The sequence below is a fragment of the Chrysemys picta genome, chromosome 2 (genome assembly GCF_011386835.1).
Source record: "Chrysemys picta bellii isolate R12L10 chromosome 2, ASM1138683v2, whole genome shotgun sequence".
In the NCBI taxonomy this organism is placed as follows: Eukaryota; Metazoa; Chordata; order Testudines; family Emydidae; genus Chrysemys; species Chrysemys picta.
In genome coordinates this window covers 83,032,589-83,057,923 of record NC_088792.1, presented here as the reverse complement: position 1 = coordinate 83,057,923, position 25,335 = coordinate 83,032,589, and the positions used below count along the sequence as shown (strand labels likewise).

General features: G+C 38.9%; 1 protein-coding gene across 3 annotated transcripts in view; it reads left to right on the top strand.

Annotated features, from left to right (window-relative positions):
- NPHP3 (nephrocystin 3) overlaps positions 1-24,887 on the top strand; it is a 46,418-nt gene extending 21,531 nt beyond the window's left edge. Inside the window, exons 10-27 of one of the 3 annotated variants that reach the window (XM_024107736.3) lie at positions 6-109; positions 881-995; positions 1,841-1,984; positions 2,519-2,616; positions 2,946-3,048; positions 4,082-4,164; positions 6,548-6,686; positions 10,137-10,301; positions 11,595-11,692; positions 12,298-12,420; positions 13,124-13,313; positions 13,472-13,713; positions 15,399-15,474; positions 18,549-18,676; positions 20,997-21,237; positions 22,969-23,094; positions 23,951-24,066; positions 24,652-24,887. In XM_024107736.3, coding sequence (XP_023963504.2) covers positions 6-109; positions 881-995; positions 1,841-1,984; positions 2,519-2,616; positions 2,946-3,048; positions 4,082-4,164; positions 6,548-6,686; positions 10,137-10,301; positions 11,595-11,692; positions 12,298-12,420; positions 13,124-13,313; positions 13,472-13,713; positions 15,399-15,474; positions 18,549-18,676; positions 20,997-21,237; positions 22,969-23,094; positions 23,951-24,066; positions 24,652-24,832 — 2,472 coding nt within the window. In that variant the 3' untranslated portion in view covers positions 24,833-24,887. Of the gene's footprint in view, positions 1-5; positions 110-880; positions 996-1,840; positions 1,985-2,518; positions 2,617-2,945; positions 3,049-4,081; positions 4,165-6,547; positions 6,687-10,136; positions 10,302-11,594; positions 11,693-12,297; positions 12,421-13,123; positions 13,314-13,471; positions 13,714-15,398; positions 15,475-18,548; positions 18,677-18,829; positions 19,763-20,996; positions 21,238-22,133; positions 22,223-22,968; positions 23,095-23,950; positions 24,067-24,651 lie in introns of those variants that run through there. The other 2 variants (XM_024107745.3, XM_042841274.2) reach the window with 2 other exon arrangements.
- The last annotated feature ends 448 nt before the right edge of the window (positions 24,888-25,335 follow it).

Here is a 25,335-nt window from a genome sequence, read left to right as displayed (position 1 = left end):
TGCAGTATTATGAACGTCTAAATGATCTAGTGGCAGCACCAGCACCCATCCCACCTCTTCTTGTGTCTGGAGGACCAGGCTCTGGCAAATCTCTTCTCCTGTCAAAATGGTATTTTTAACAATGGTTAATCGTTTTTTAAAATTACACTTCAAACAAGAACAGCACAACATTGGATTGGTAGCAGGAGAAACCAGCATTAGAAAAATACTGAATTTCTAAAAGCACCCTGTAAAGTCTAGTTCTGTTTTTAGTAACACTTGAATAGTTGTTCCCCTCTAGGCACCAGTTACAACCCACAGGGGACAATGCCACGGAGAACCCCAAACCTCAACTCCTTCACAGGGGTCTGTACACTGTTCTGAGAATGAGGGTGGTGGTGGCTCCAAGGGAAAGTGTCACCTCCGCTAAGTCACCCTGCTGAGGTAAATGGGAGGGAGGATCCAAATCCAGAAACCTATTATAGAAATGCATCTTGCAGTCTCTTATGATCTACAATAGAACCTGCTGCCATAAAATAAACTGACAGTATTCAGATTAGTAACACTTGAATGCAGATGCCATCAGGGAATTCATTACTGTCCCCTCCCCCAAGGATCTCCTCTTTTTGATGTTTTATCTTTGTAATCTGTGAATGTAGCTAGTATCTGAAAATCCCTCTAGTCCAATGGAGATCAAAAGTGAAAATTCTGATGTAAAATATTTAATTATGGATGATTAATTGTCTGACTTATTTTATTATGTATATACCGCACATGCCAAGCTAAAATGTATAATTACATTTGACGAATCTACAATAATATTTTTTGGAAATAAGAATATATTTGCAAAAATGTGGGCTATTGGGAATGTGTGGGTGTGTGTTTTTTTTTGCCCCATTAGGATTCAACTGCAACAGAAGCATTCACCAAACACACTAATTCTCTATCACTTTGTTGGGAGGCCCATGTCTGCCAGTTCAGAATCTGCACTAATAATTAAACGGCTTACTTTAAAGGTACTCTAGTTATTGTTTAGCACATGTAGCATTATTCAGTGTGTGTGTGTGTGAGAATCTATTTAAAGTTCTTATGGCCCTCTCTGTACCCAATCAGGGTGATACAGATGATGATTGCCCCATTTTGTTGAGTTGATCATATATCAGAAATAAATTAAAATATCCTCTCTGAGGCTTTTCATAATACGTTGTCATCAATTATGATTCTGATGAAAAATATTGATGGTTTATAAAGAAAGCCACATAAGCTTCTTTTACTATTTCCTGCCATCTGGCCAAGGAAAGAAGCAGGTGGCATCTGTTTTGTCTATGCATTGAGAAACCTGAAGCTGCATTTGCCAATTGGCACCACACTGTAGTTGGACTATTGCTCTTCTATGTTAATTTGTTTTAGAAGTACATGTCTGATATGTGTGGAATAAATGAGGGGCCTGATTCTGCCAGGATCTGAGCTCCCTTTATCTTCAAAAGAAGTCACTCAGGGCTGCACAGGACTGAGCCCTTCAGAAAGATTAAATCAACTCTTCCCTGTGTTGTTAAAAGCCTACACATTTTTATTTATACATTTTCCACACTTCTTATTCCTCAGATGGTCCCATGGGATTTTTAACCTCACATTGTCCATCTAAAATTAAATATATAAGAACTTCAAAAAACGTTCTCCTTTTTTCTTAATTTCTTGCTCCTTATATGCAGTGAAGGGAAAACAACTTCATATGGACTTGTTTGAAATCAGCTCCCCAGGAGTGAATGATTTTATCTTGGGTCCACCTGCGTCTTTTTGTCCAACTCCCCTAAGTATTTCTTAAGATGCAATATTTTTATGCATGTTTATAATTTTGCAGCTCATGCAGCATTCTTGGTTAGTGTCACCTTTAACATTGGATCCAGCTAAGCTCTTGGAAGAATTTCCTCGTTGGCTGGAAAAACTTTCTGCTCGTCACCAAGGCAGCATTATCATAATTATTGACTCTATAGACCAAATACAGGTACATTTCCAACCTACTTGGCCTTTACAAATGCCAAATAAACTTGGAGTGGTATATCAGGTTAGTAGTGACAGTGAGACAGTAAAACAATACATTTACTGTAAGAGAGAAAATAAGTAGAAAATAATTTGCAATTTTACTAGATGAATTAAATTGTCATTTGATTTATCTATAAAACTTGGTATTTCTGGAATTTGCCAGAGCACGTTGCCTTTTGATCTGTCTCATTGCATTGTCTGCTGGGGGTGGATCCAAAATTGTGGACTGATTTGTTGGTCAGGTCACGTATCCAATCTGTAGGTGGTGAGAGTCTACATGATACTATGCTAACTACTTTACTTAAGCTGTCACCATGCTGGTGCATATAGAAAGGGGAGTTTGGCTCTATATAAAAAATGTGGCCCTGAACAATTTTAAGAGAATGGAGGCAATGAAGATTGTTTTCACTGGGCTGAACAGTTAATGAGATGATAGTGATTTGTGGCATTTATTTTTAATGAATTTTGAATTAATGCTCTGAAACTTGTTTTTAAGCAAGCTGAAAAACATATGAAATGGCTGATAGATCCCCTGCCAGTGAATGTAAGGGTGATTGTATCTGTGAACGTGGAAACATGTCCTCAGGCATGGAGGTATGTTGTTCTTTGGGGAGGTTTCAAAGTAGCCTGGGTTTAAATATACTTATATATATATATATATATATATATATATATATATATATATATATATATATATATATATATGCAGACTTCCAGTACTTCGATGTAGTCAGCTGTCTTAGGGCAAGGTTAAAAATACAAATGTGACTTTGTATTATTAAAATCCTTTAACAGCAGAAGAGTGTAGTTTCAGATTTCTGCATTGATATCTTCTTTTTTTCCCCTTCAAGTAGTTAGGTCTCTTTTCTTTCACATACTATTTTGCTGGATTTTAATGTAATTTTGTTCTCTCCCTCTAAAAGGTTGTGGCCAACTCTTCATCTTGAGCCATTGAATTCTAAAGATGTGAAATGTCTCATTAGTGCAGAATGTAGCAGTGCAGATGTTAAATTGACCAAAGAACAGGTATGTCTGTTGTAATTCTGTTGAAAGTATTTCACTCTAGAGTCTAGTATAAATATTTATAAAGATGTGGAAGAGTAAAATGAGCTGACCAAAGCTTATTTTTGTTAATGTTTCAATAGCCAGGAAAATGTGTTTTATTTAGTTAACTTATAGCCCTTGTACACAGGATTTGGTGTAAATATTTTTATCCAGAGGCTGATAGCACCAAATTCAGATGGAATCATAGGCGCCAACTTGAGCACCCACGGAAAAAAATTGGTGGGTGCTCAGCACCCACCGGCAGTTCCCCGCCCCACCCCACCCCCACTCCAGCTTACCCCACCTCTGCTTCCTCCGCGAGCGTGCTGCTGCGTCCTGCTTTTCCTCCCTCCCTCCCAGCGCTTGCACCGCGAAACAGCTGATTCTCGGGGCAGGGAGGGAAGGAACGCGGCGCGCTGGGGGAAGAGTTGGGGATGGGGCGGGGATTTGGGAAGGGATCCAATAGGGGCAGGAAGGGGCGGAGCTAGGGTGGGGACTTCAGGGATGGGGTTGGGATGGGAGCGGGGCCAGGGGCAGGGAAAGGGTGGAGTTGGGGCGGGGCCAGGGGCAGGGAAAGGGGCGGGGGGGGTGCGGGCACCCACCGGCGCTGGAGAAAGTTGGTGCCTATGGATGGAATAGTATAAATTACTAGTAAAGGAACTATACTTTTACCCATCTTTCTGCAGATATGTCCTCCTGTTTTAGTATAATATGTATTTGGAGTAAAAATGCTTGGACATGTGCAAGGAAGCCATTTTGAATCCTATCCATGGAGCCTGATCCTAGCAAGGTGCTGATCATCTCCTGAGATGATCTAGCCCTATTTGATCCTTAACTTGAAAGGAAGCCGCCACTTATATATATCCCACATCATGGAAAAACACACAACGTTTTGTACACTAGTCATGATGTGCTTTTTTAACATCCACAATCGGTGTTTTAGTGTCAATCCTTAACTCCTCAGAGTGCTTAATATTACATTGGCTTATAATGTTTCTTTAAACACTTGTCTTAGGAGAAGAAACTTGAGAAACACTGTCGTTCTGCCACAACTTGCAATGCTTTGTATGTCACTCTTTTGGGCAAAATGATTGCTTGGTAAGTTGAGATGGCCTGACATTATTGTGCAAGTCTGTAGATTTTAAAAATACAAATTGCTTTATCAGCATATCAGAAAATGTTCAATTGAAAAAGAATTATTCTTTGTTGAGATGAAACTGCTTTAGCAGAAGAAAATAGAAAGTTATTTTCCCCATTTTTCTATAAAAAAAGAAAAGAAAGCAGCACTATACAGAATTAATGGTCTATCCCATTTGGATGCTAAATATTTAGGTACCCACTGAATCTGAATATAGTATATTATCCTCTCCCTATTCTGAATCGAGGTCTCTCTCCATCCTTTTGCTTCACTCTTCTTTTTGTAGCTATCAGTCCCTTTATTCCCTTTTTAAATATTAATTGGGAAGTATTCCTTTTATATTGAGAGGTGCTTTGTCTGTGGGCTGATGTGCCTGATGCTTTGCATCCTAGACTATGTCTACACTGCGCTGCAGTGTGGACTATGGGGGTGTAAACTCCAGTGTGCACCATGAGAATGCTGCTGCTAGTATGAACTAAAAGGTACCTACTGTGCATTAACGTATTTCTCTTCAAACAGGTCTATGTTAATGTGAACTAAGTACCTTTTAGTTTGCACTAGCAGTGTCCACACGGGACAGCTACAGTGGAACACTTCACACCCACATAGTCCAAGCTTCGGGGCCATGTAGATGAGTCCATAAGATTTTAAGACCAGGGGAGCACCACTATGATCCTCTGGTCTGACCTCCTGCGTAATACAGGACATAAGATTTCACCCTGTAATTCCTGCAGGTGGAGAGGATTCATCCTCCCTACTGTGTCAAAGAACATAACTGAGCACAGCAACTTGTGGCTGATCCAGCACATATCTTTTTGAAAGACCATCAATCTCACTTTAGAGACTCCAAGGGAGGACCCTTGTGATTGGTGGCTCACAATTGCTGCTTGTTCTTTATTATTTAAATATTTTATTTTTAGTTGCTTAGTTGCTGCTGGAGACGCACTTTATAAAATAAAAGTATTAATTTGGGAAGGGTTACAAGCTGGGAGGGGTTGCAAGTGATTTGGAGGATAGGACTAAAATTCAAAATGATCCGGACAAACTGGAGAAATGGTCAGAAGAAATGGGATGAAATTCAATAAGGTCAAATGCAAAGAACTCCACTTAGGAAGGAACAATCAGTTGCACACATTCAAAATGGGAAATGACTGCCTAGGAAGGAGTACTGCGGAAAGGGATCTAGGAGTCATAGTGGATCACAAGCTAACTATGAGTCAGCAGTGTAACACTGTTGCAAAAAAAGCAAACTTCATTCTGGGATGTATTAGCCAGCAGTATTGCAAGCAAGACACGAGAAGTCATTCTTCCGCTCTACTCCGTGCTTATTAGGCCTCAGCTGGAGTGTTGTGTCCAGTTCTGAGCGCTACTTTTCAGGAAAGATGTGGACAAATTGGAGAAAGTCCAGAGAAGAGCCACAAAAATGATTAAAGGTCTAGAAAACATGACCTGTGAGGGAAGATTGAAAAAATGGAGTTTGTTTAGTCTGGAGAAGAGAAGACTGAGAGGGGACATGATAACAGTTTTCAAGTACTTAAAGGTTGTTACAAGGATGGGTGGAGAAAAATTGTTCTTAACCTCTGAGACTAGGACAAGAAACAATGGGCTTAAATTGCAGCAAGGGAAGCTTAGGTTGGACATTATGAAAAACTTCCTAACTGTCAGAGTGGTTAAGCACTGGAATAAATTGCCTAAGGAGGTTGTGGAATCTCCATCATTGGGGATTTTTAAGAGCAGGTTGGACAAACACCTGACAGAGATGGTCTAGATAATACTTAGTCCTGCCTTGAGTGCAGGCGACTGGACTAGATGACCTCTCAAGGTCCCTTCCAGTTCTATGATTCTATAAATAAAATCGCAGCATCCAGTTTTACGTTTCTGTCTCTTAATGTGATATAATCCCATTCCCATTCCGTTGCCTGCTAAAGTAAAGGTATCGCTGCTTTTTTTTTTTTTTTTTATTACAAAAGGGAGACACTTATGGCATATGTTGGTAGTTGTGTTCAGGTGTTAAATTCTTTGGGTTCTAATCCAGCAAGATGCTGCGCACCTCCTGAAGCAGGGCCGGCTCCAGGCACCAGCTTAACAAGCAGGTGCTTGGGGCGGCCAAAGGAGAGGGGCGGCAGGTCCTTCACTTCCTCTAGGAGCGAAGGACCTGCCGCTGAACTGCCGCCGCCGATCGCAGCTTTTTTTTTTTTTTTTTTTGCTTGGGGCCGCAGAAATGGCAGAAAGGAGTTGAGGGCACATAGCACTTCACAAGATGAAGATCTTTAATAGCTTAAATGCGCTTTATGGTTGTCAAATTTAACATATTAAAAAAGCTAATCTTGTCCATTCGCTCAGTGCTGGAAGTGCAGGAAATATTGATGAAATCCTTCAACAGTGTTTCCAGTGTCAAGATACAGTATCGCTGTACGGACTTGTTCTGAGATCAGTTCAGGAGTCCATGCTGAATGATAAAGACAAACACCTTATGAGAGAGGTAAGCAAACATTGCAATGGAAACTTTTGGAAGAAACGTGTTCCCTTTCCTCCGGATGAGTTTCTGTGAATTAAATAAAAAGAAAGTATTTGAGGACTTTTCATTGATTCAAAGTTATAATTCATAGGTTCATAGAATATAATGCCGGAAGGATCATGGTGATCATCTAGTCTGACCCGCTGTGTAATACAGGCCAGAGGACTTCCCTGAATTATTTCCTCTTTAAACTGGAGCAGATCTTTTAGAAAAACATCCAATCTTGATTCAAATATTTCCAGAGATGGAGAATCCACCCCAACACTTGATAAGGTGTCCCAGTCGTTAATTACCCTCACTCTTAAAAATGTGCACCTTATTTTTTAATTTTGTCTAAATTGGATTTTGTTTTACATTTGTCTGCTAGATTAAAGAGCCTTCTGTTATCAAAGTTATGTTCTTCCTGTAGGTACTTATAAACTGTGATCAAGTCACCCCTTAACTTTCTCTTTGATAAACTAAATAGTTTGAGCTCCTGGAGTCTTTCACTAGATGGCATGTTTTCCAATTGTTTGGTCATTTTTGTGGCTCTTCTCTCCAATTTATCAACATCCTTTTTGAATTGTGGACATGAGAACTGGATACAGTAAAGATGATATCAACACTACTCTTGCTTGATATTTCCCTATTTATACACCCAGGATCACATTAGCCCTTTTAGATCTATCAATTAGCTAGTTTTTAATCCATTTCGTGTGTCCTATGTTGATTTTATTTTAGTTTAGTTTCTTAATCAAAATGTTGTGCGGTGCGAAGTCAAATGCCTTATAGACGTCTAAATTTATTACATCAACACTATTATCTTTGTCAGCCAAACCTGTAATTTCATCAGAAAATGATATCAAGTTAGTTTGACAAGATCTGTTCTTCATAAACCCATGTCAACTGCCATTAATTGTATTACTCTCCTTTAATTCTTTATTAATTGAGTCCAGCATCAGCAATTCCATTATTTTGTCCAGGATAGATATCAGGTGGATTGGCATATAATTACCCAGGTCATCCCATTTATCTCTTTTAAATATTGTCTCAAGATTAGCTTTCTTCCAGTTCTCTGGAACTTTCCCAATATTTCCAGACTTATTGAAAAACAGCACCAATGATCCAGAGCACTCCTCGACTAACTCTTTTAAAACTCAGGTTTTCCGGACTGGCTGATTTAGATATGTCTGTCTTTAGTAACGGCTGTCTAATGTTCTCCTGAGTTATTGGTGGAATGGAAAATATTTCATCATCATATGATAGGACTACATCATCTGGCTTTTTTCCAAATACTAAAAAGAAATATTTATTTAAATGCTTCTGCTTGTTCTACATTATTATTGAGAATTCTACCATTTTCCTCTAGTAATGGACTGATACCATTGTTAGGATTTCTTTTGGTCCCAATATACTTGAAAAACTTCTCCTTATTATTGTTCTTAACTCCACTGATCATAAATTATTCCTGGTGTCCTTTTGCTTCTCTTATCAATTTTCTACAATTCCTAGCCTCTGATTTATATTCATTACCGTCAGCTTCCCTTTTTTTCCATTTGTTATGTATTGGTTTGATTTTGGGGGGGGGAGGAGGGTACTTCCCTTCTAAGCTGGGTTGTTTTTTGACCAGTTTAGCCTTTCATTCTGCATTGTGGTTTTTTGGGTAAAATGTTCTTAAACAGTTCTCTATTATCATTCACATCTTTCTGTGTAAATTCTTTCTCCCAGTTGACTTGACACATCATTGTTTTCAGTTGTGTGAAATTGGCCCTTTTTAAAGTGCCAAATATATATAGCATTAGCATAGTAGTCAAGGAATACCAAGCAATGGTAGGTAAATAGTATAATGGCTAACAGGGGTCAGGCTAGAGACTCTTGCCTATATGCTCGGGTTCTTACTGATCGCCATATTTGGGGTCGGGAAGGAATTTTCCTCCAGGGTAGATTGGCTGAGCCTCTGGAGGTTTTTCGCCTTCCTCCGCAGCATGGGGCAGGGATCACTAGCAGGAGGGTCTCTGCTGATTGAAGTCACTAACACACAGGATTGGGGACTTCAACAGCAGAGTCCAGGGAAGGGGTAGGGACGGTTTTATGGCCTGCAGCATGCAGGGGGTCAGACCAGATGATCATAATGGTCCCTTCTGACCTTAAAGTCTATGAGTCTATGAGACTGTGTCCTGTTCTGCACTTAACATATATAATCAAGCGATGTTCACTTAAACTAAGCAACCACAAATATTTAGTTCTGTGATCAATTCCTCTCAGTCAAGAAAAGGTCTAATACAAAATTCCCCTGTGTTGGATGAAACACTTCTTGAGTTAGAAAATAATCATCTGTAACTTTTAGAAATTCTGAGGATATTTTAGAACTGACAGCATGAGCGCTCCACCATATGTCACTCAAATTGAAGTCCCCATAATAACAGCTTTTTTTTCTCTATACTTTATAGATAGGTGCTTAAGGAGCCAGTCATCCTGTTCTCTAGTATGATTTGGTGGACTATAGCAGACACTTAAGTACTGCTCCATCTTGTTGCCCTTCTGTTAAGATATTGATCCACAAACATTCAAGAGCCAGTATCTAATATTTGGGTTATTCTAAGAAGAAAAAAAAGTTAATAGCCAAATCCATCTCATTAAAGTTACATGAGGGACAAATTTGTCTCAGAAAGTGAAAGCAGTAATACTTATAATTGTATTTGCAGGCAATTTTGGTGCATGAAGTTCTTATGAGATTAAGATATTTATATTGTACTGTTGTATATTGTATAGCATCTCGAACAACTGCAATCCCTGAAGTTCCCTTATTGCTTCAACAAAACACCTTTTGAAGGATAAAATATGTATTTAATTTGCTGTAGTAAAATGGAAATTGACAAATTTGCGTAACAGTCGTAGTTATGTGGACCCCAAAGATGAATAATTTACCCTTTCTATAATGTTTCCAATCTAAATCGGCCCTATTTTGAAATCAGTTACTGTATTAAAGGTAAGACTACATAAATATTTCTAGAATGCTTGGGTAACAATGTTCACTAGAGACATGGTTTTGTATATTTTTGGAAAGATTTCTGAAGTCAATGTCTTATAAGCTATGTTGGGCCCAATATTGCCTTTATTTATTCCAGTATATCATTCAGTCATTCCACTGAAGCCAATAAAATTGACTCCAGATTGACACCAGTGTAACCTAGCAGAATTTTGCCTGAATTGTACATCCATAACTTCATCTTTAGGTGGAATTAATTTGTGAAGCCTGTTTTTCACCCCACCCCCAGTAACTGTACTATGTACTTTGTGTACTAAATGTATCAAGGAATCCTATATTATGTTTTAAAACCTGGCATTCAGTATTTGTCTTGGGATTCAGTATACCTGAGTTACTCATTGAGCAGTTGTTAAACTTAGGAAAACATGAATGTTTTGGCTACACAGGTTCTCTGTCTCATCAGTGTTAGCCACAATGGAGTGAGTGAATCAGAGCTGATGGAACTTTATCCCGAACTATCCTGTGCCATGTTAGCCTCTCTAGTTCACAGTCTGCACAAGATGTGTATGCTGACATATGGCTGTGGTCTGCTAAAGTTTCAGCACCTCCAGGTAAGATTCCATACATTTAGACATATGCAAATAATACTCCACTAAATTAGAAATATTTCACCAAAGTCTGCTCTTAAATACATTGGTGTAACTCCAAGAGTAACTTTGAATCCACTTATATTTCTCTAGATTTACAACAAGGTAAATCAAAGCAGTATGGCCTGCTGTCTTCCCTTAGACACACAAGCATACTATATAAATCTGTTTAATTTTTTATGTAATTGTCAATTACTTAGTCTACAAAGTGGGGTTTTTTTTGTGTGCCTGCGTTATTCTTGACTATTTGAATGGTTGCAAAGCCATACTAAGTGTTTGTATTTTTTCCCTCCTAGGAATAAAAAATTCATTGCTCCAAGGTCCAGGACCAGTCCTTTATTAGAAGCCCTGGACCAGTGCTAAAGAGCACTGCTGGTCTAAAGGATGTGACCATTTTTAAGGTCTAGAGAACCAACAAGACTAGAAATAAATGATGTACACCATGGAAAATGGGAGATTCCCAAGTTGCCAGTTATGCATTAATTTCTAGCTCTGGTGGTTAACTAGATAGCCTTTAAACTTCATAATTTTGATTATATGCTTGTCTTCTCTCCCACTCTTTCTCCCTTCAGTTCTGATCTGGTATCAGTGGCTGCTATCTTGAGAATTCTTACCAGGATGATCAATGTTATTCTTCATCAGCATTCAAAAGTTGCTTTTTCATTGATTGCTATCTCTAGCGGTCCTAGAAAATATTGTCTACTAAAAATCAAGCCAGAATTGAAGGGGAAAGGAGGATGATAATTTTTAAGAAGTGACAAATCCTAATTTAGTACTTTGTTTATAGTTGAATGCCAATAATGTATAACTTTATTAGTTTAACAAAAAGTAAATATACATTATTAGTTGTACCTCCATTATCTTCCCCTTTCCCAGCAAAGCCTGGGAGGCTATTTCTGAACTATGATGTTAGTGGCAACAAAAAGAGTTACAGTTTCCAAGGTCAAGGGGAACACGAAAGACCCAATGAAATTATTGTTCCTGAGAAAAATAAATATCAGGCTTCCTCCTTTCCCCACTCCCTCTCCCACATTATGATATATTTCCTCTTCTTAAATCCCTTGGGCCTTTGTAGCGTCTCTTAACTCATTTTTTTAAAATTGATTTGCTTTCAAGTTGAAGATCCCTTTAGCAAAAAAAAAAGATTTCAAATTCCTCAGCATAAGATCCTTGTTTCCCACTTGTGTCTTGTAGGGAGCCCCATGCATTGTTAGTATGTAACAGACATATATTGAGTATTATAACTCTCTTTTTCAGGCTTGGGAAACGGTGGGACTAGAATACATGGAAGAAGGTCAAAATATTATTTCTACTTACAGAGAAAAACTAATAGACTACTTCACCATGCAGCTAAGGTATTTCAGAACTCCTCAGAACACACAAATGTTATAGTCTTTATGGCCATACTAATCTGCCAGGGAGAGGGGGGATACAGAGGAAAAACAGGCACTGTAGGCCTGAGAACACAGGAGCAATCTATGGTGGAGGAAACAATACCTTCCTCAGCTCTCATGAACCATTTGGGCACAGAGCCTAGAAATTCAGGCTACGCACAGGGTACAGGGTTTGCCCTTTTGTAAAACTTTTGTTTGCATGAAAACATGTCAGTAAACGAGGGTGTGCTGACCAGTTAAGGATAACTTGGGGACATTTTGTTTTTGTATTACCCTGTATTTCATGAGTTTTGTAGATCTGTTAATAATCTGTAATCTGTAAAGAGTCAAAGACAGACTTTGGATCTTTGATTCAAGCTGTAGTTAATAGTTTCATATTATAGACCTCCTGTTCACAAAAAGGGGGTGGGAAATTGCATACACAAGTCAGGTAATTGGTGATATAAGAGGCTAACTGGTTGTTTGTCCATGTACTTGTATGACTTACTATTTTCCAAAGCAAGCCCTATAATTGTAAATGTTAGGAATGGAAAGGGGTTTTATTTTGGTTGCTTTTCTTCCATTAGTCAAGGCAGAGTGACTTGGAGAAGTGCAGATGAACTTCCTTGGCTTTTCCAACAACAAGGCAACAAGCAGAAGCTACACAAGTGTCTCCTAAACCTCTTTGTATCTCAGAATCTTTACAAAAGGTAAGAGAGTAGCCAGGGCCTTCGTATGTACAAACATATTGAAATGGTTTGGTGTTCAGTTAAAGGCATGAAATAAAGTGTCTTTGATGTTTTGTTTTAAAAAATAAATAATAGAAATGATAAAATGCACAAATATGGGAAGAAATTTAACTAGGCCAATATGTAACCCTATAGCAGGAATTGAAAGCTGGCTGAAGGGTGCTAACTGAAAGAGTGGTGAGAAATAGCAAAGTATAAAGTTATATGGCGATATCTAGTAAGGTACCACTTATGGGATTCCCTGCCTGCCTGGCTGGTTGCAAAGCACCCAAGGCATGGGAACCAGTGCTCTTCTGTTGCAGCCTATCCCTTTTGTGCACCTCGGTATATCCCGGTGTAGCATGAACGTTTTTGTGGGTGCTCTGAACATGGTAGTATGTAGGTGCGCCTGGGGGCGGGGCAGTGAATCCACTGTCTCTGCAGAGACCTCTGTCCTTCCACTGCTTCACAGTTGGGAGACAGTAAGGTGCTGCATAAGTCATTCTGACTGTTGGACTACAGCAGCCTTCACAGAGCTGCTTTGCAGCCACTTTGCAGCATGAGAGAAAATTCCTGACATGCATATTCCCCCTTCCTTGCACCCTGCCCTCCAGCAGGGTAGCTGGTTCTGAGCACGGCGATTTGGTGTTCTGTATTTTACTTCTTACTTTTTTTGTTAAAACAGGGGGCATTTTGCAGAATTACTGAGTTACTGGCAGCTTGTCGGAAAAGATAAGAGTTCAATGGCAGCCGAGTATTTTGACTCTCTAAAGCAATATGAGAAAAGCTGCGAGGGAGAGGAAAGTATGATCTGTCTGGCTGATCTTTATGAAACTCTGGGACGATTCTTAAAAGATCTAGGCCTTCTCAGCCAGGTAAGCGCATCTAGGAACAAAGGGAATACCTTGTAACAGCAAGCAAGCAAGGAATTTAAGCAGAGCATAGTATGTGCTTGATAAGATGTTTTGTGTTGCAGTGTTTTTTGTATATTATCTTACCTGCTCTAGTCACGTTCTCAACTCCTTTATTACAGGCAGTTGCTCCTCTGCAGCGTTCTCTGGAAATTCGGGAGACTGCACTGGATCCAGATCACCCCAGGGTAGCACAGTCCCTCCATCAGTTAGCAGGAGTTTATGTGCAGTGGAAGAAGTTTGGAAATGCTGAGCAGTTATATAAGCAGGCTCTGGAAATCTCTGAAAATGCTTACGGGGCTGAACATCCCAGGGTTGCTCGTGAACTGGATGCACTTGCAACATTATACCAGAAACAGAACAAGTAAGGTTAATAGTATTGGTGATTTCCTGGATTTATCATAACATGCAAGTCTTTTGAGGTTGTTACATTGTCTATTTGTTTCTACGATTACACATTTTAATACATTTAACTTCCTTTTGATGCATGTGCAGAACTGCTATTAATATTAATGAGAACTATCTGTTTGTTTCAAGAGGAGGAGGAGACTTTTTTGGGGGGTCTAGAAAAAGATTAGTAAACATATTTGTGTATTATTCAAATATATAGTTATAACAAAGTAATATTTTTTTAAAATGCCCTTGTATTGGTACAATTGTCACCCTCGCAAAATAGTTGTGAATACTTACCAACCCAAACACAGGAGGTAGATGGTATTTATTATTATTTATTAAGAGCAGCAGCATCTACTCACCTATCTTTACCTGGGTGACTGATAACAGAGAAAAATATCTTAAGGATATTTTACTTGTCCATCAAAAACAAATTACTAGCCCCAGGCAAATGTGGAGGTAGAATTTACAAGCCTGGTTGAAGATTTCTATGGGTGCTCCGAAGAATAAATGTATCCAAATCCTACTTGTTTTATTTTAACACCATGTCTATGGAGTAGCGAAAATGATTTACCCTTAATGCACATGGATTAAGTGACCTTTCCAATGTGACAGTAAGTCTCTGGTGGAGCCAGGAACAAAACCCAGATCTCCTTAGTCCTAATCCAGTGCCTTAAGACAAGACCATCCTTCTTCTCCAACACATACTTTAATATACTGAAGATATCCTGACACTTCTTATGAGGCAAATCCTTTCCCAGTGCTCATTGCAAGTAGGCTAGTGATATTGGTGAGGGGAGAAAGGTAAGGAGTCCTTCCCCGGGAAATGTACTTTGGTGTAACACTCATTCAAAAAGTTCCTTGGTACAGTTTGTACTGTTGATTCTGCAGATCAAGCTCCTGTACTTGCATGTAATTCTGGAGGAAACTGCCAAAATTCTCCTCTTTCTTCCTCTGCAAATTACTCTCCAACCAAATCATGGAAAACCAAGACTCTGAGTCCTTACCTTCTCAGTTGCAGAACGCACTCTAGATTTGTGTTCAAACTCACTCCTCTTTCTTGGGGATTTTCTTTTAAGGGCAGTGGCAATAACATAATAGTTCAGCCTAAGTTTCTCCTTCAAACTAAGAAGTTTCTAGCATTGCCTTTAGAGTTTTTGTCTTACTCGCCAGTTCTCTCTATGCAGAAAGCAACTTGCATCTGTTTATATTTGGGGTGGAATTAAGACATAGTCAGCATTTCTATGCAGGATTCCAACACCCGCTAAGAAGGAGGAGTAACAGAAGAATCTTGCTAACCTGTTAACACTCCTAACGCAGTCATAAGCATTTTGCATACTTCCATCTTTGACAAAACGTGCGATCGTTTCATGTATTTATACCTGCTCCTGTATTTTCCACTTCATGCATCTGATGAAGTGGGTTCTAGCCCATGAAAACTTAGGCCCAGATAAATTTGTTAGTCTCTAAGGTGCCACAAGGACTCCTCATTGTTTTTGCTGATACAGACTAACACGGCTACTGCTCTGAAACCTGATAGGTGACTTCCAGGGGGACTTGTGCTCTTAAGTCACTTAGGTGGCTTTTTGAAAATCTAATCCAAAATCTATACCGTTGCCATGTATGGTGTCTAACATTTTAAATAACTATTTTCAGATATGAACAAGCTGAACAGCTGAGGAAAAAATCCTTTAAAATGCGACAAAAAGCAGCAAGGCGGAAAGGCAATTTGGTAAAGATTTGATACTTAATCAAAATAGGGGCTAGCTGTGGCTTTGTTGAATGGATGATGAAGTGTGTTTGAGGAGGTGTTCTAAAAATCTGATGCTTAAGTGCTTTTGATAATTGAAAGTTTGCCAGCTTAACCACTTTAGGAGCAGCATTAGTGTCTGCTCTTTCAACCTCACTGGAAATAAAGGTGGATAAGTACAACTGGAATATAGTGGTGAGCGATGGAAAATAAATAAGTGGATATAGAAACCCTCCAAATATCAGACTTTGGGGATTCAGATTTCATGCTGAGACTATACGTTGTTGAAAGGAAACTAGAGAAATTGCTCTGTAGGAGGTAACTGAGGACCTAATTCTACAATACTTCTGTGCATAGTGCCTACTACCATAGATAACAATGTCACAATGGTGACAATGTCAGTAACCACTATACTTGGTAGTGGTTTAAGGATGAAGCCCTAAGAGTGTGCTCCCTCTTTATGGCTCTTCAATGGGTTTTTTTTTACTCTTTTTTCTTCTATTTCTCCTGCCATAAAGCTCCTAGGGGAATTCTAGTTCTAGGCTCAGTCTCTGTCTCATAGAGGAAGAGAAGCACCCACACTACAAGAACTCCACTAGGAACTATATAGTTGAAGCAAGATAAAGAAAAACAACGGAAATGTCACTGTTCCCACCACAGTTATTTAAAGAAAAATAAAATCTGTTCATGGGGATTTCACTTTGTCAACTTTCATAATGATTTCAGTTACACAAACATTTTTTATTAGAACTATTCGTGTGGGCTGGGAGTGTTATCAAAGAGGTCTCTGAAGTATCTGGCCACACTTTTTACTCTCACTCCACATCATTTATGACACGTATTGCCATACAGAGCCTTCCTATGAAGCTTTACAAAACCCTTCAGTAATACTTTTATAATGGTTTTATACATCAGCTTGAATTCCATTTTAAGTTCTTAAGACCTAAGAAATTAATTGAAACAGATTGTTTGGACTGAAAAATTTAAGAAGACTAGAACATATTGTAAAGGGAAGGCAAAACTAGAGCATAGCAGATTGAGAATGTATAGAGACATAAGGGGTAACAAGAAAACATTCTACAAAGACATTAGAAGCAAGAGGAAGACCAAGGACAGGGTAGGCCTGTTACTCAATTGGGGGGGGGGATAATAACAGAAAATGTGGAAATGGCAGAGGTGCTTAATGACTTCTTTGTTTTGGTTTTCACCAAGAAGGTTGGTGGTGATTGGACGTCTAACATAGTGAATGTCAGTGAAAATGAGGTAGGCTCCGAGGCTAAAATAGGAGAAGAACAAGTTAAAAATGACTTAGACAAGTTAGATGTCTTCAAGTCACCAGGGCCTGATTAAATGTATCCTAGAATACTCAAAGACCTGACTGAGGAGATATCTAAGCCATTAGCAATTATCTTTGAAAAGTCATGGAAGACGGGAGAGATTCCAGAAGACTGGAAAAGGGCAAATATAGTGCCCATCTATAAAAAGGGAAATAAGGACAACCCGGGAAATTACAGACCAGTCAGCTTAACTTCTGTACCTGGAAAGATAATGGAGCAAATAATTAAGCTATCAATTTGCAAACATCTAGAAGATAAGGTGTTAAGTACCAGTCACCATGGATTTGTTAAGAACAAATCATGTCAAACCAACCTGATAGGTTTCTTTGACAGGGTAACAAGCCTTGTGAATAGGGGGGAAGTGGTATATGTGGTATATCTTGACTTTAGTAAAGCTTTTGATACGGTCTTGAATGACCTTCTCATAAACAAACTAGGGAAATGCAACCTAGATGGAGTTACTGTAAGGTGGGTGTATAACTGGTTGCAAAACCATTCCCAGAGAGTAGTTATGAGTGGTTCACAGTCATGCTGGAAGGACATAACGAGTGGGGTCCCGCAGGGATCAGTTCTGGGTCCGGTGCTCTTCAATATCTTCAGCAATGATTTAGATAATGGTATAGAGAGCACACTTATAAAGTTTGCAGACAATAGCAAGCTGGGAGGTGTTGCAAGTGCTTTGGAGGTTAGGATTAAAATTCAAAATGATCTGGACAAACTGGAGAAATGATCTGAAGTAAAGAGGATGAAATTCAATAAGGACAAATGCAAAGTACTCCATTTAGGAAGGAACAATCAGTTGCACACATACAAAATAGGAAATGACTGCCTAGGAAGGAGTACTGCGGAAAGGGATCTGGGGGTTATAGTGGACCATAAACTAAATATGAGTCAACAATGTAACACTGTTGCAAAAAAAGCAAACATCATTCTGGGATGTATTAGCAGGAGTGTTGTAAGCAAGACACGAGAAGTAATTCTTTCACTCTATTCCACGCTGATTAGGCCTCAACTGGAGTATTGTGTCCAGTTCTGGATGCCACATTTCAGGAAAGATGTGGATAAATTGGAGAGAGTCCAGAGAAGAGTGACAAAAATGATTAAAAATCTAGAAGACATGACCTGGGAGAGAAGATTGAAAAAATTGGGTTTGTTTTGTCTGGAAAAGAGAAGACTGGGGGGGGACATGATAACAGTTTTCAAGTATGTAAAAGGTTGTTACAAGAGGGAGGGAGAAAAATTGTTTTTCTGAACCTCTGAGGATAGGAGAAGAAGCAATTGGTTTAAATTGCAGCAAGGGAGGTGTAGGTTGGACATTAGGAAAAACTTCCTAACTGTCAGGGTGGTTAAGCACTGGAATAAATTGCCTAGGGAGGTTGTGGAATCTCCATCATAGGAGATTTTTAACAGCAGGTTAGACAAACACTGTCAGGAATGGTCTAGATAATACTTAGTCCTGCGATGAGGCAGGGGACTGAACTAGGTGACCTCTTGAGGTCCCTTCCAGTCCTGTTATTTCATGGAAGCATACTGCGTGTAATTCACTACCATGCAGAGGACCAACAAAAGGCCTATGCAACCGTTAATTCTCAAAATAGGGCTTACATGGGGTCTATTTGGCGCAAAGGCCTTGTGCTGTCCTGCACAGGAGTGAATTTCAGTTGTAGATATTAAACTTTTGATGCTGATGGACTTTCATTACCTTGTGCTTTGCTTTAGTTTGGATTTGCTCTTCTACGTCAACGAGCCTTGCAGTTGGAAGAGCTCACGTTAGGCAAAGACACACCAGATAATGCTCGAACCCTCAATGAGCTTGGAGTTCTCTATTATCTGCAGAATAACATTGAGTAAGTAATGTTTATGTCACACAGTCATAGATTCCCTCTCTCTTTCTTCTATCTAATGAGATACATTATATGGAACCTCATGAAAAATTCTCAGTGATAAGTCTAAACGCTCTCAAATACTAAATACAGTGCAATTTCCAATTTCTTTTACAGTTTTCTATTATGAAATTAACTCATAGTATCTGAAGTCTTCTGTAGAGTGAGTGTCATTGGCATCTGGATATTTACCACATCACTGCATTTCCTATTTTAGAACTGATGTACTACTACATTAAATTTAACTATCACTAGTTGTAAATATATGGGGTATTTTTATGTCCTCTCTACCATGGTTCTCTGTTACATCAGACTCCTTTATAAAATTCTTATTCTAACAGCAAGGTTTTTTTTCTTTTATAGCATTCAAAATGCCAGTACTACAAGGAAAGTAATGAATTGTACATATATATTATAGGTGAGATCCTTGCCTCTGCTCTGATTCCTTTATGATGTGCAAAAGGACCAGAGCAGCATAAAAAAAGGCACCAAAAGCCACATAACTGGCCAGGGGAGAATTCCCCTTGCACAAGAAAGGCAGAAGACATCTATGAAACTATCTCCCAAGGACCGCCTTGCAAGCCCCAGTTTAGAGGGTGTGGTGCGTCAGGGCCACAGCCCTGCAAGCTCAGCCCACAGGGCAACCTGCAGATGTTCTTTAACGTAGCCCCCCCCCCCGAGCTGTGTAAGTTACATTGAGAGCCTCTCAGATACCTGAAGCAGCCCTGAATTGGGAGAATGCCTTAAAGCCACCTTAACTCCTATTATTTTTTTGCTGTGCCTCTTAGAAGTGCAACACAGAATTTCCCCTCAAGTCTTTAAGTCCTTTTAGATTTTTTTTTGTATCTGAATGTCAGGATCTCAGTGGCAGAATAAAGAAGTTAAAATATGTTGTGGTTTAGAGTGTTTACATTAATAGCCACTAGTTAGTGCAAAATCCTAGTAATTAGACTTGACTTGTAACCGTTGATGCATGTATGTTATTTCTTGTTTCACCTGTCATGCAGTCAGGCCAAAGTCACTGACAATAAATGACTGATATCTGTAAAATCTGCCATGTGAGATCATTGTATACGCCACAGTCTGTCAGTTCATCCGCAATTTTTTCAGATGCTCCCTATTTCCTGTAGCTCTTTCTCCCCCGAATTTAATTGGTGAGGAAAATGGCACACTGTCTTCTAGTAAAGATGAAAGTTTATTGCCTTTTGAAACAGAGTACTGTGCTGAAGTTCTGAATCAACCGTTAAAGGGGCTTTTTTGATAGTTTGATGCAGCTGAAGAGAATCAATGATAGAAGGGAATTTGTTTGTATCAACTGATAAATGCAAGCCTGATCTGTAGCCGTTATGTAGTGAGCACTCCTTTGGCTCCCACAAGGCGACTCCAGGCTTGAACCCATCTTTTGTGTATTTATGAGTCCTTCTCTCCATCTAATGTGAAACGGATATTTCCAATTTACTAAACTGACCTGTCTCAAGAATAGGGTGACATGGAATGTGTGTGTGTCAGGGTGACAAACTACCTAGCTGTAATGGATATTGCATGCAGGGATTCTATGGGGAATCACTTTCTTTTTGTCACAGAGGGAAAATAGTCAATGTGTGATGGAATAATACCACAATAATGTAATAAAATACATAACCGTCTGATAGGATAGACACTTGAACAATTACTTCAGAGAAAGCCTTAGGATAGATCTTAATGTGTAAATTATAGCAGCTGAGCCTATTGTATATAAACCTATTTCTTTTACAGTCTTTACAATTGTTTGCAAAGGGAATTCTAACTGCTACTTTCTGAATTTTTACATAGTTCCAGAGTTGTATTACCTGATCCTGCTAGTTGTTTCATGAATGTTTACTCCTGGGAGGAGTTACATTGAAGCCAGGGGGATTACTCGCATAAAAAAGGGTACAGATCAGACTCAAAAGGAATATTCACAAGATAATGCAATATAAGAAAAAAAATCTACCCAACTGACCTAAAGTGCTAGCTTTTGGGCAGCTGGTAGTAGTGTTCTGAGATTGTATTTGGTGCTCTAGTTAACTCTATAATTACATTCTTTCAATTAGACAGCGTACTGTTACCTGTTGTCTGTCTTTTGTGTTTGGATATACAGTTACTCACTAAGCCTGTTTAAATGAGTTGCTCTGCTGTATTTGTTTCACTAGAGGCAGCTGAAATGTCTATTAGAATACAATGGCACTTCTGCAGGTACAGAAGTAGCTTTCATGGAGTGCACACATTTAATCTTTGGAGTATTACTGTGTGAATTTGTTTGTAGGACAGCTGAACTTTTTCTGAAGCGCTCCCTAGAAATGAGGGAGAGGGTCCTGGGACCAGACCACTCAGACTGTGCACAGTCTTTGAACAATCTGGCAGCTTTGTACAATGAAAAGAAACACTACGATAAGGCTGAGGAACTGTATGAAAGAGCGTTAGAAATTAGGAGGAGAGCACTAGCCCCTGATCATCCTTCACTGGCTTACACTGTGAAACACCTTGCAGTACTCTACAAAAAGCTGGTAAGTGTGTCTGTGTGTTTCATACATCATTTAAAAATAATAATGTCTTGCTCTTTCCATCCCAAAAGAGGCAGAGTGTCAAAAAGAGTTTGGATATCAGCATCCTCCAGAAATGCGCACAAAAAAATTAAGTATATAAATTAAAGTTGTCTCTGTTTTTGTGCCCCCTAGGAGCTCTGTGGGACATTTTCCTAAAGAAAAGCTGTTCTTTAATAATGTCTTCAGTGTATTTACCATAAAGGAAACAATTCAGTTAGAAGACAGCATTCTGGCTGTTGCCAGGGAATCTCTTCTCCACTTTCCTATTTTGGGTTCCTCTGTATTTGTTCCAGTCAACCCAGATGCAGACACCATATTTTTGGCACTTGAGAATAATTTCTCCTAATTTTTACATATGAACCCTGTCAGCCATCTAAGTATTTATAATAGAACTGGCAGCAGCTCTCTGTGTGGGTATCTTGAGCCATTTCTACTTCCATTTCAGTTCAGTGAAAAATAAGCAATCACTCTGTTGTAGAATACTCTATGTGATTATAATAGTAATTTATATTTTCAAAATACTTTATAAATATTAACTGTCAATTGACTGGTCCTATATGAAGGGGAATCCCTGTCTATAGGAATATTGGAATCTGTCCTCAGCCTTGCGGCTAGGCAGAACGTGAACCCTAAAGTTTCCAACTGTTACACTAAGAGTTCAAATTCAGAGTAGAGTGATGATAGATGAGTGTTTCTTTCTCACTCTTGCATTTTGCCATTCTTCTAAATTGGAAGAATCCTGTAAGCTTATTTCTTGGCCAGACTGTTCCTGTACTTTTGCACTAGTGTTTTTACTGCTAACACCTCCAGTAGCATTCTGAAATGGGTTGAGATCACATGAGCTTTTCCCATTTCAGACTGCTGCAGTTGACTCTGCCAGAAAAAAAAGACTGCTGTGCTTGGATGAACATAAATGAAGTAGTGGAAGGAAAGAGACGAGTTGGAGGTACATAAAGAATAATTAGATACTTGACTGTAGACAGTTACCTCTTGATATAAAATCATAGCTGGTGTGTGTGAAGAAACAGAGAAAACTGCAGACTTTACACATCCCAAACTATCTTAGACATGTTCCTGAATTTCCATTTCATGCTAAATGTCAAACATCCATATTCCAGAAATAGAATCCTAAATATATGCCCCAAGTTAAAAAAAAAAATCAAATCACTAACTCAGTACATCCAGTGAAGCAGATACAAGGAAGGGAGCAGATACAAATCTGGAGTGGAACAAAATTTGCTGGTAAGTTTCCCTTCCCACATCTGCCATAAAACTAAGGTCCACTAGAACTATTTGTTGAAAATCAACTCACGCCTCTGCCATGTGTAGTAAGGGTGGGGAATACAGCTGCAGGAGATGGAGCAAAATTTTTGATGGACAGGAATGAAACAAACCTTTTAAACACTCTCTCTTGTAGATACTAGTGGAAGGAACATGCTTGAGAAATAATCAGAGCTAGAGATAGTACCTGGAAGGACTTAAGGGGGAGTTGAAGGCACTCAGATCATTAATGATGATCAACCGGAATGGTTTATTGAAGATATTCAATAAGGGTCCAATCCTGCAAGGTTTAAGTGACCTTTCTTGTTCTGAAAGCAATTACAACTTTTCTAAGCTCTTTATATATATATATATATATGCATCTAGGCCTGCTATAAACACGTCTGGTTTTAACATTGGTTTGTTTTCTAGGGAAAGCTTGACAAGGCAGTGCCTCTGTATGAGTTGGCTGTTGAAATTCGACAAAAATCATTTGGTCCAAAGCATCCTAGCGTAGCTACTGCCTTGGTAAACCTGGCTGTTCTTTATTGTCAGATGGTAGGTTTTTCCTGTCTTATACATTTCAGCAATTTTATATATGAAATTTAACAGCATACAAAAGGACACCCTCAGGGAATTCAATCTCATGTACATTTTTACAATCTGAAAGAACATAATGTGATTGCACTGATTGGAATTTAGCCAGGGGTGAAAGGTTATGTTAATCCCTTTAATCTTGTAAAAAAGACCATGAGATTTTTATAAATCATGTAAATCACGGCCTTTGGTTTAAAACTACATCTAAAGCACTGGTTTAGTACTGACTGAGGGAACATTACCTACTGAAATTCTGGCACTCCATGCAGATTGATCAAGTGTAGTCTTGCCTAGGCTTTTAAGCTTATAAGACTGCAATTGTAGACTTTCTACTCAATACCTAATATAGGTCAGAGAGAAAGAAACATTTACCAAGATATTACCATCCATTTGTTTCCCTAGTATCAATAACAGTAAACACTTCTACATAATATATCATATATTGTTCTGTTATGTTGCTTGGGATCTGTAAACCTGGCTTTCAATAAGAGGTTACAGCTGATTTCCTAAAACCCAGGATTGTGTTTGGTAGTTTAACACCTATTCATTTAGGATGAGACTTTTGAAGCCACCTAAGGAACTCTGACCCCAATTATCATAAAATTAATGGGAAATGGATGTCCAAATCTTTTAGGTTGCTTTAAGTGTCTCACTCTTATGTAAACAGCAGTTCTTTTAAAAACAAAACACTGTTTTGGTTTAGCAAAGAAACTTAAGTCTAGGATGTGCCTATACAGTTTGTAGAAACCAAATAGTATGTGTAATACCCATTTAAACAACTGATTTTCATCTTGTTTTCCTTCTCCCACCCAAAAAGAAAAAGCACATTGAAGCCTTACCTCTGTATGAATGTGCATTAAAGATTTATGAAGACAGCTTTGGTCATATGCATCCTCGTGTGGGAGAAACACTAAAAAACTTAGCTGTGTTGAGGTAAGGACAGATATTTTCTCTCATCATCTAATATAGGAACTGCTTCCATTAAAAAATTAACAAATGAGAATAATTATATCAATAGAAAATGCTTTATTGGGCAATTTGGGGGCTAAAATGTAGACAGTGTTGGTAAGTGTGTTAATTATAGTAGGGTGACAGTCTGAAATGATGCAGACTAGAACCTTGAGGTACATATGGCACCTCTTTCCTTTGATAACAAACATGGAGGGACTTGGATCCAGGTCTTGTCCTATCACAACTTATTCCTCCACTATGTAATACAGTTACACTTAACACAGTGAATGCAGCTGGAGTCCATGCTGATAATTCCTAGTGGCTAGTACCAGCTCCAGTAGGGCAGAGTTACGATTGTATGGTCCTTTACCTTACCTCTGTATTTCCTTATTTTCAGAAATTTTTGCTGAACTCAATGTCCTGGAAGGGCACAAGCTAACACCAGGCAATCTTAACTTGGCATTAACAAAGTTTTTTGTTGTTTAATTGTATTTTGTTTTTGCAGACTTCAGTACAGGAGTGAGTTGGTGGGGCGGGTTTGGTAAAATGTTGGTTTCTCTCCCAAAGCTATGAAGGAGGAGATTTCGAGAAGGCTGCCGAGCTGTACAAGAGAGCCATGGAAATCAAAGAAGCAGAGACTTTATTGATAGGAGGAAAAGCAGCTTCCCGACCCTCATCAAGTGGAGACACTTTCAGTTTAAGAAGTACATTATCTCCAAATGTTTTTCTAGACCATGGACAAAGGTGATGCAAACTGGCAAAAAAACAAATGCTAGTGAAGAATGCTTGATGGTTAAGTACTTTTTGGTTTTTCTCTATACCTCTGTGAGCTACAGGGTATAATCAGTAAAACAAGCTATGGGTTGTTATTCCACGTCAGTTCCTTCAGTGTCCACACTGTTATGGTGTTTGTGGAATTTTGTTATTGTACCTTTCCGTCTTTTCAGGAGCAGTTTGTTATTCAGGGACACAGTAATTTTGAGAACCATATATTGTGTTTCTACCCAAAGAAGGAAAGTACCCCCAAACTTCACCTGCCCATGTTTTAGTTTTAAAGAAATTTGTACAAAGGAAACTGGGTTCTTAGTAAGACACGCTTTTGAGTTTTTAGATCATGGTTGTTGACAGAGGGCTTGTCTATGTGGTCAGTTTGTGTATGGCAAACCTGGGTATAAATCTACAGCCCACCAGCCTTCACAATAACTGGCCATTGGGACCCTGATGCACACAAATTTCTGTAGTGTGCTTTGA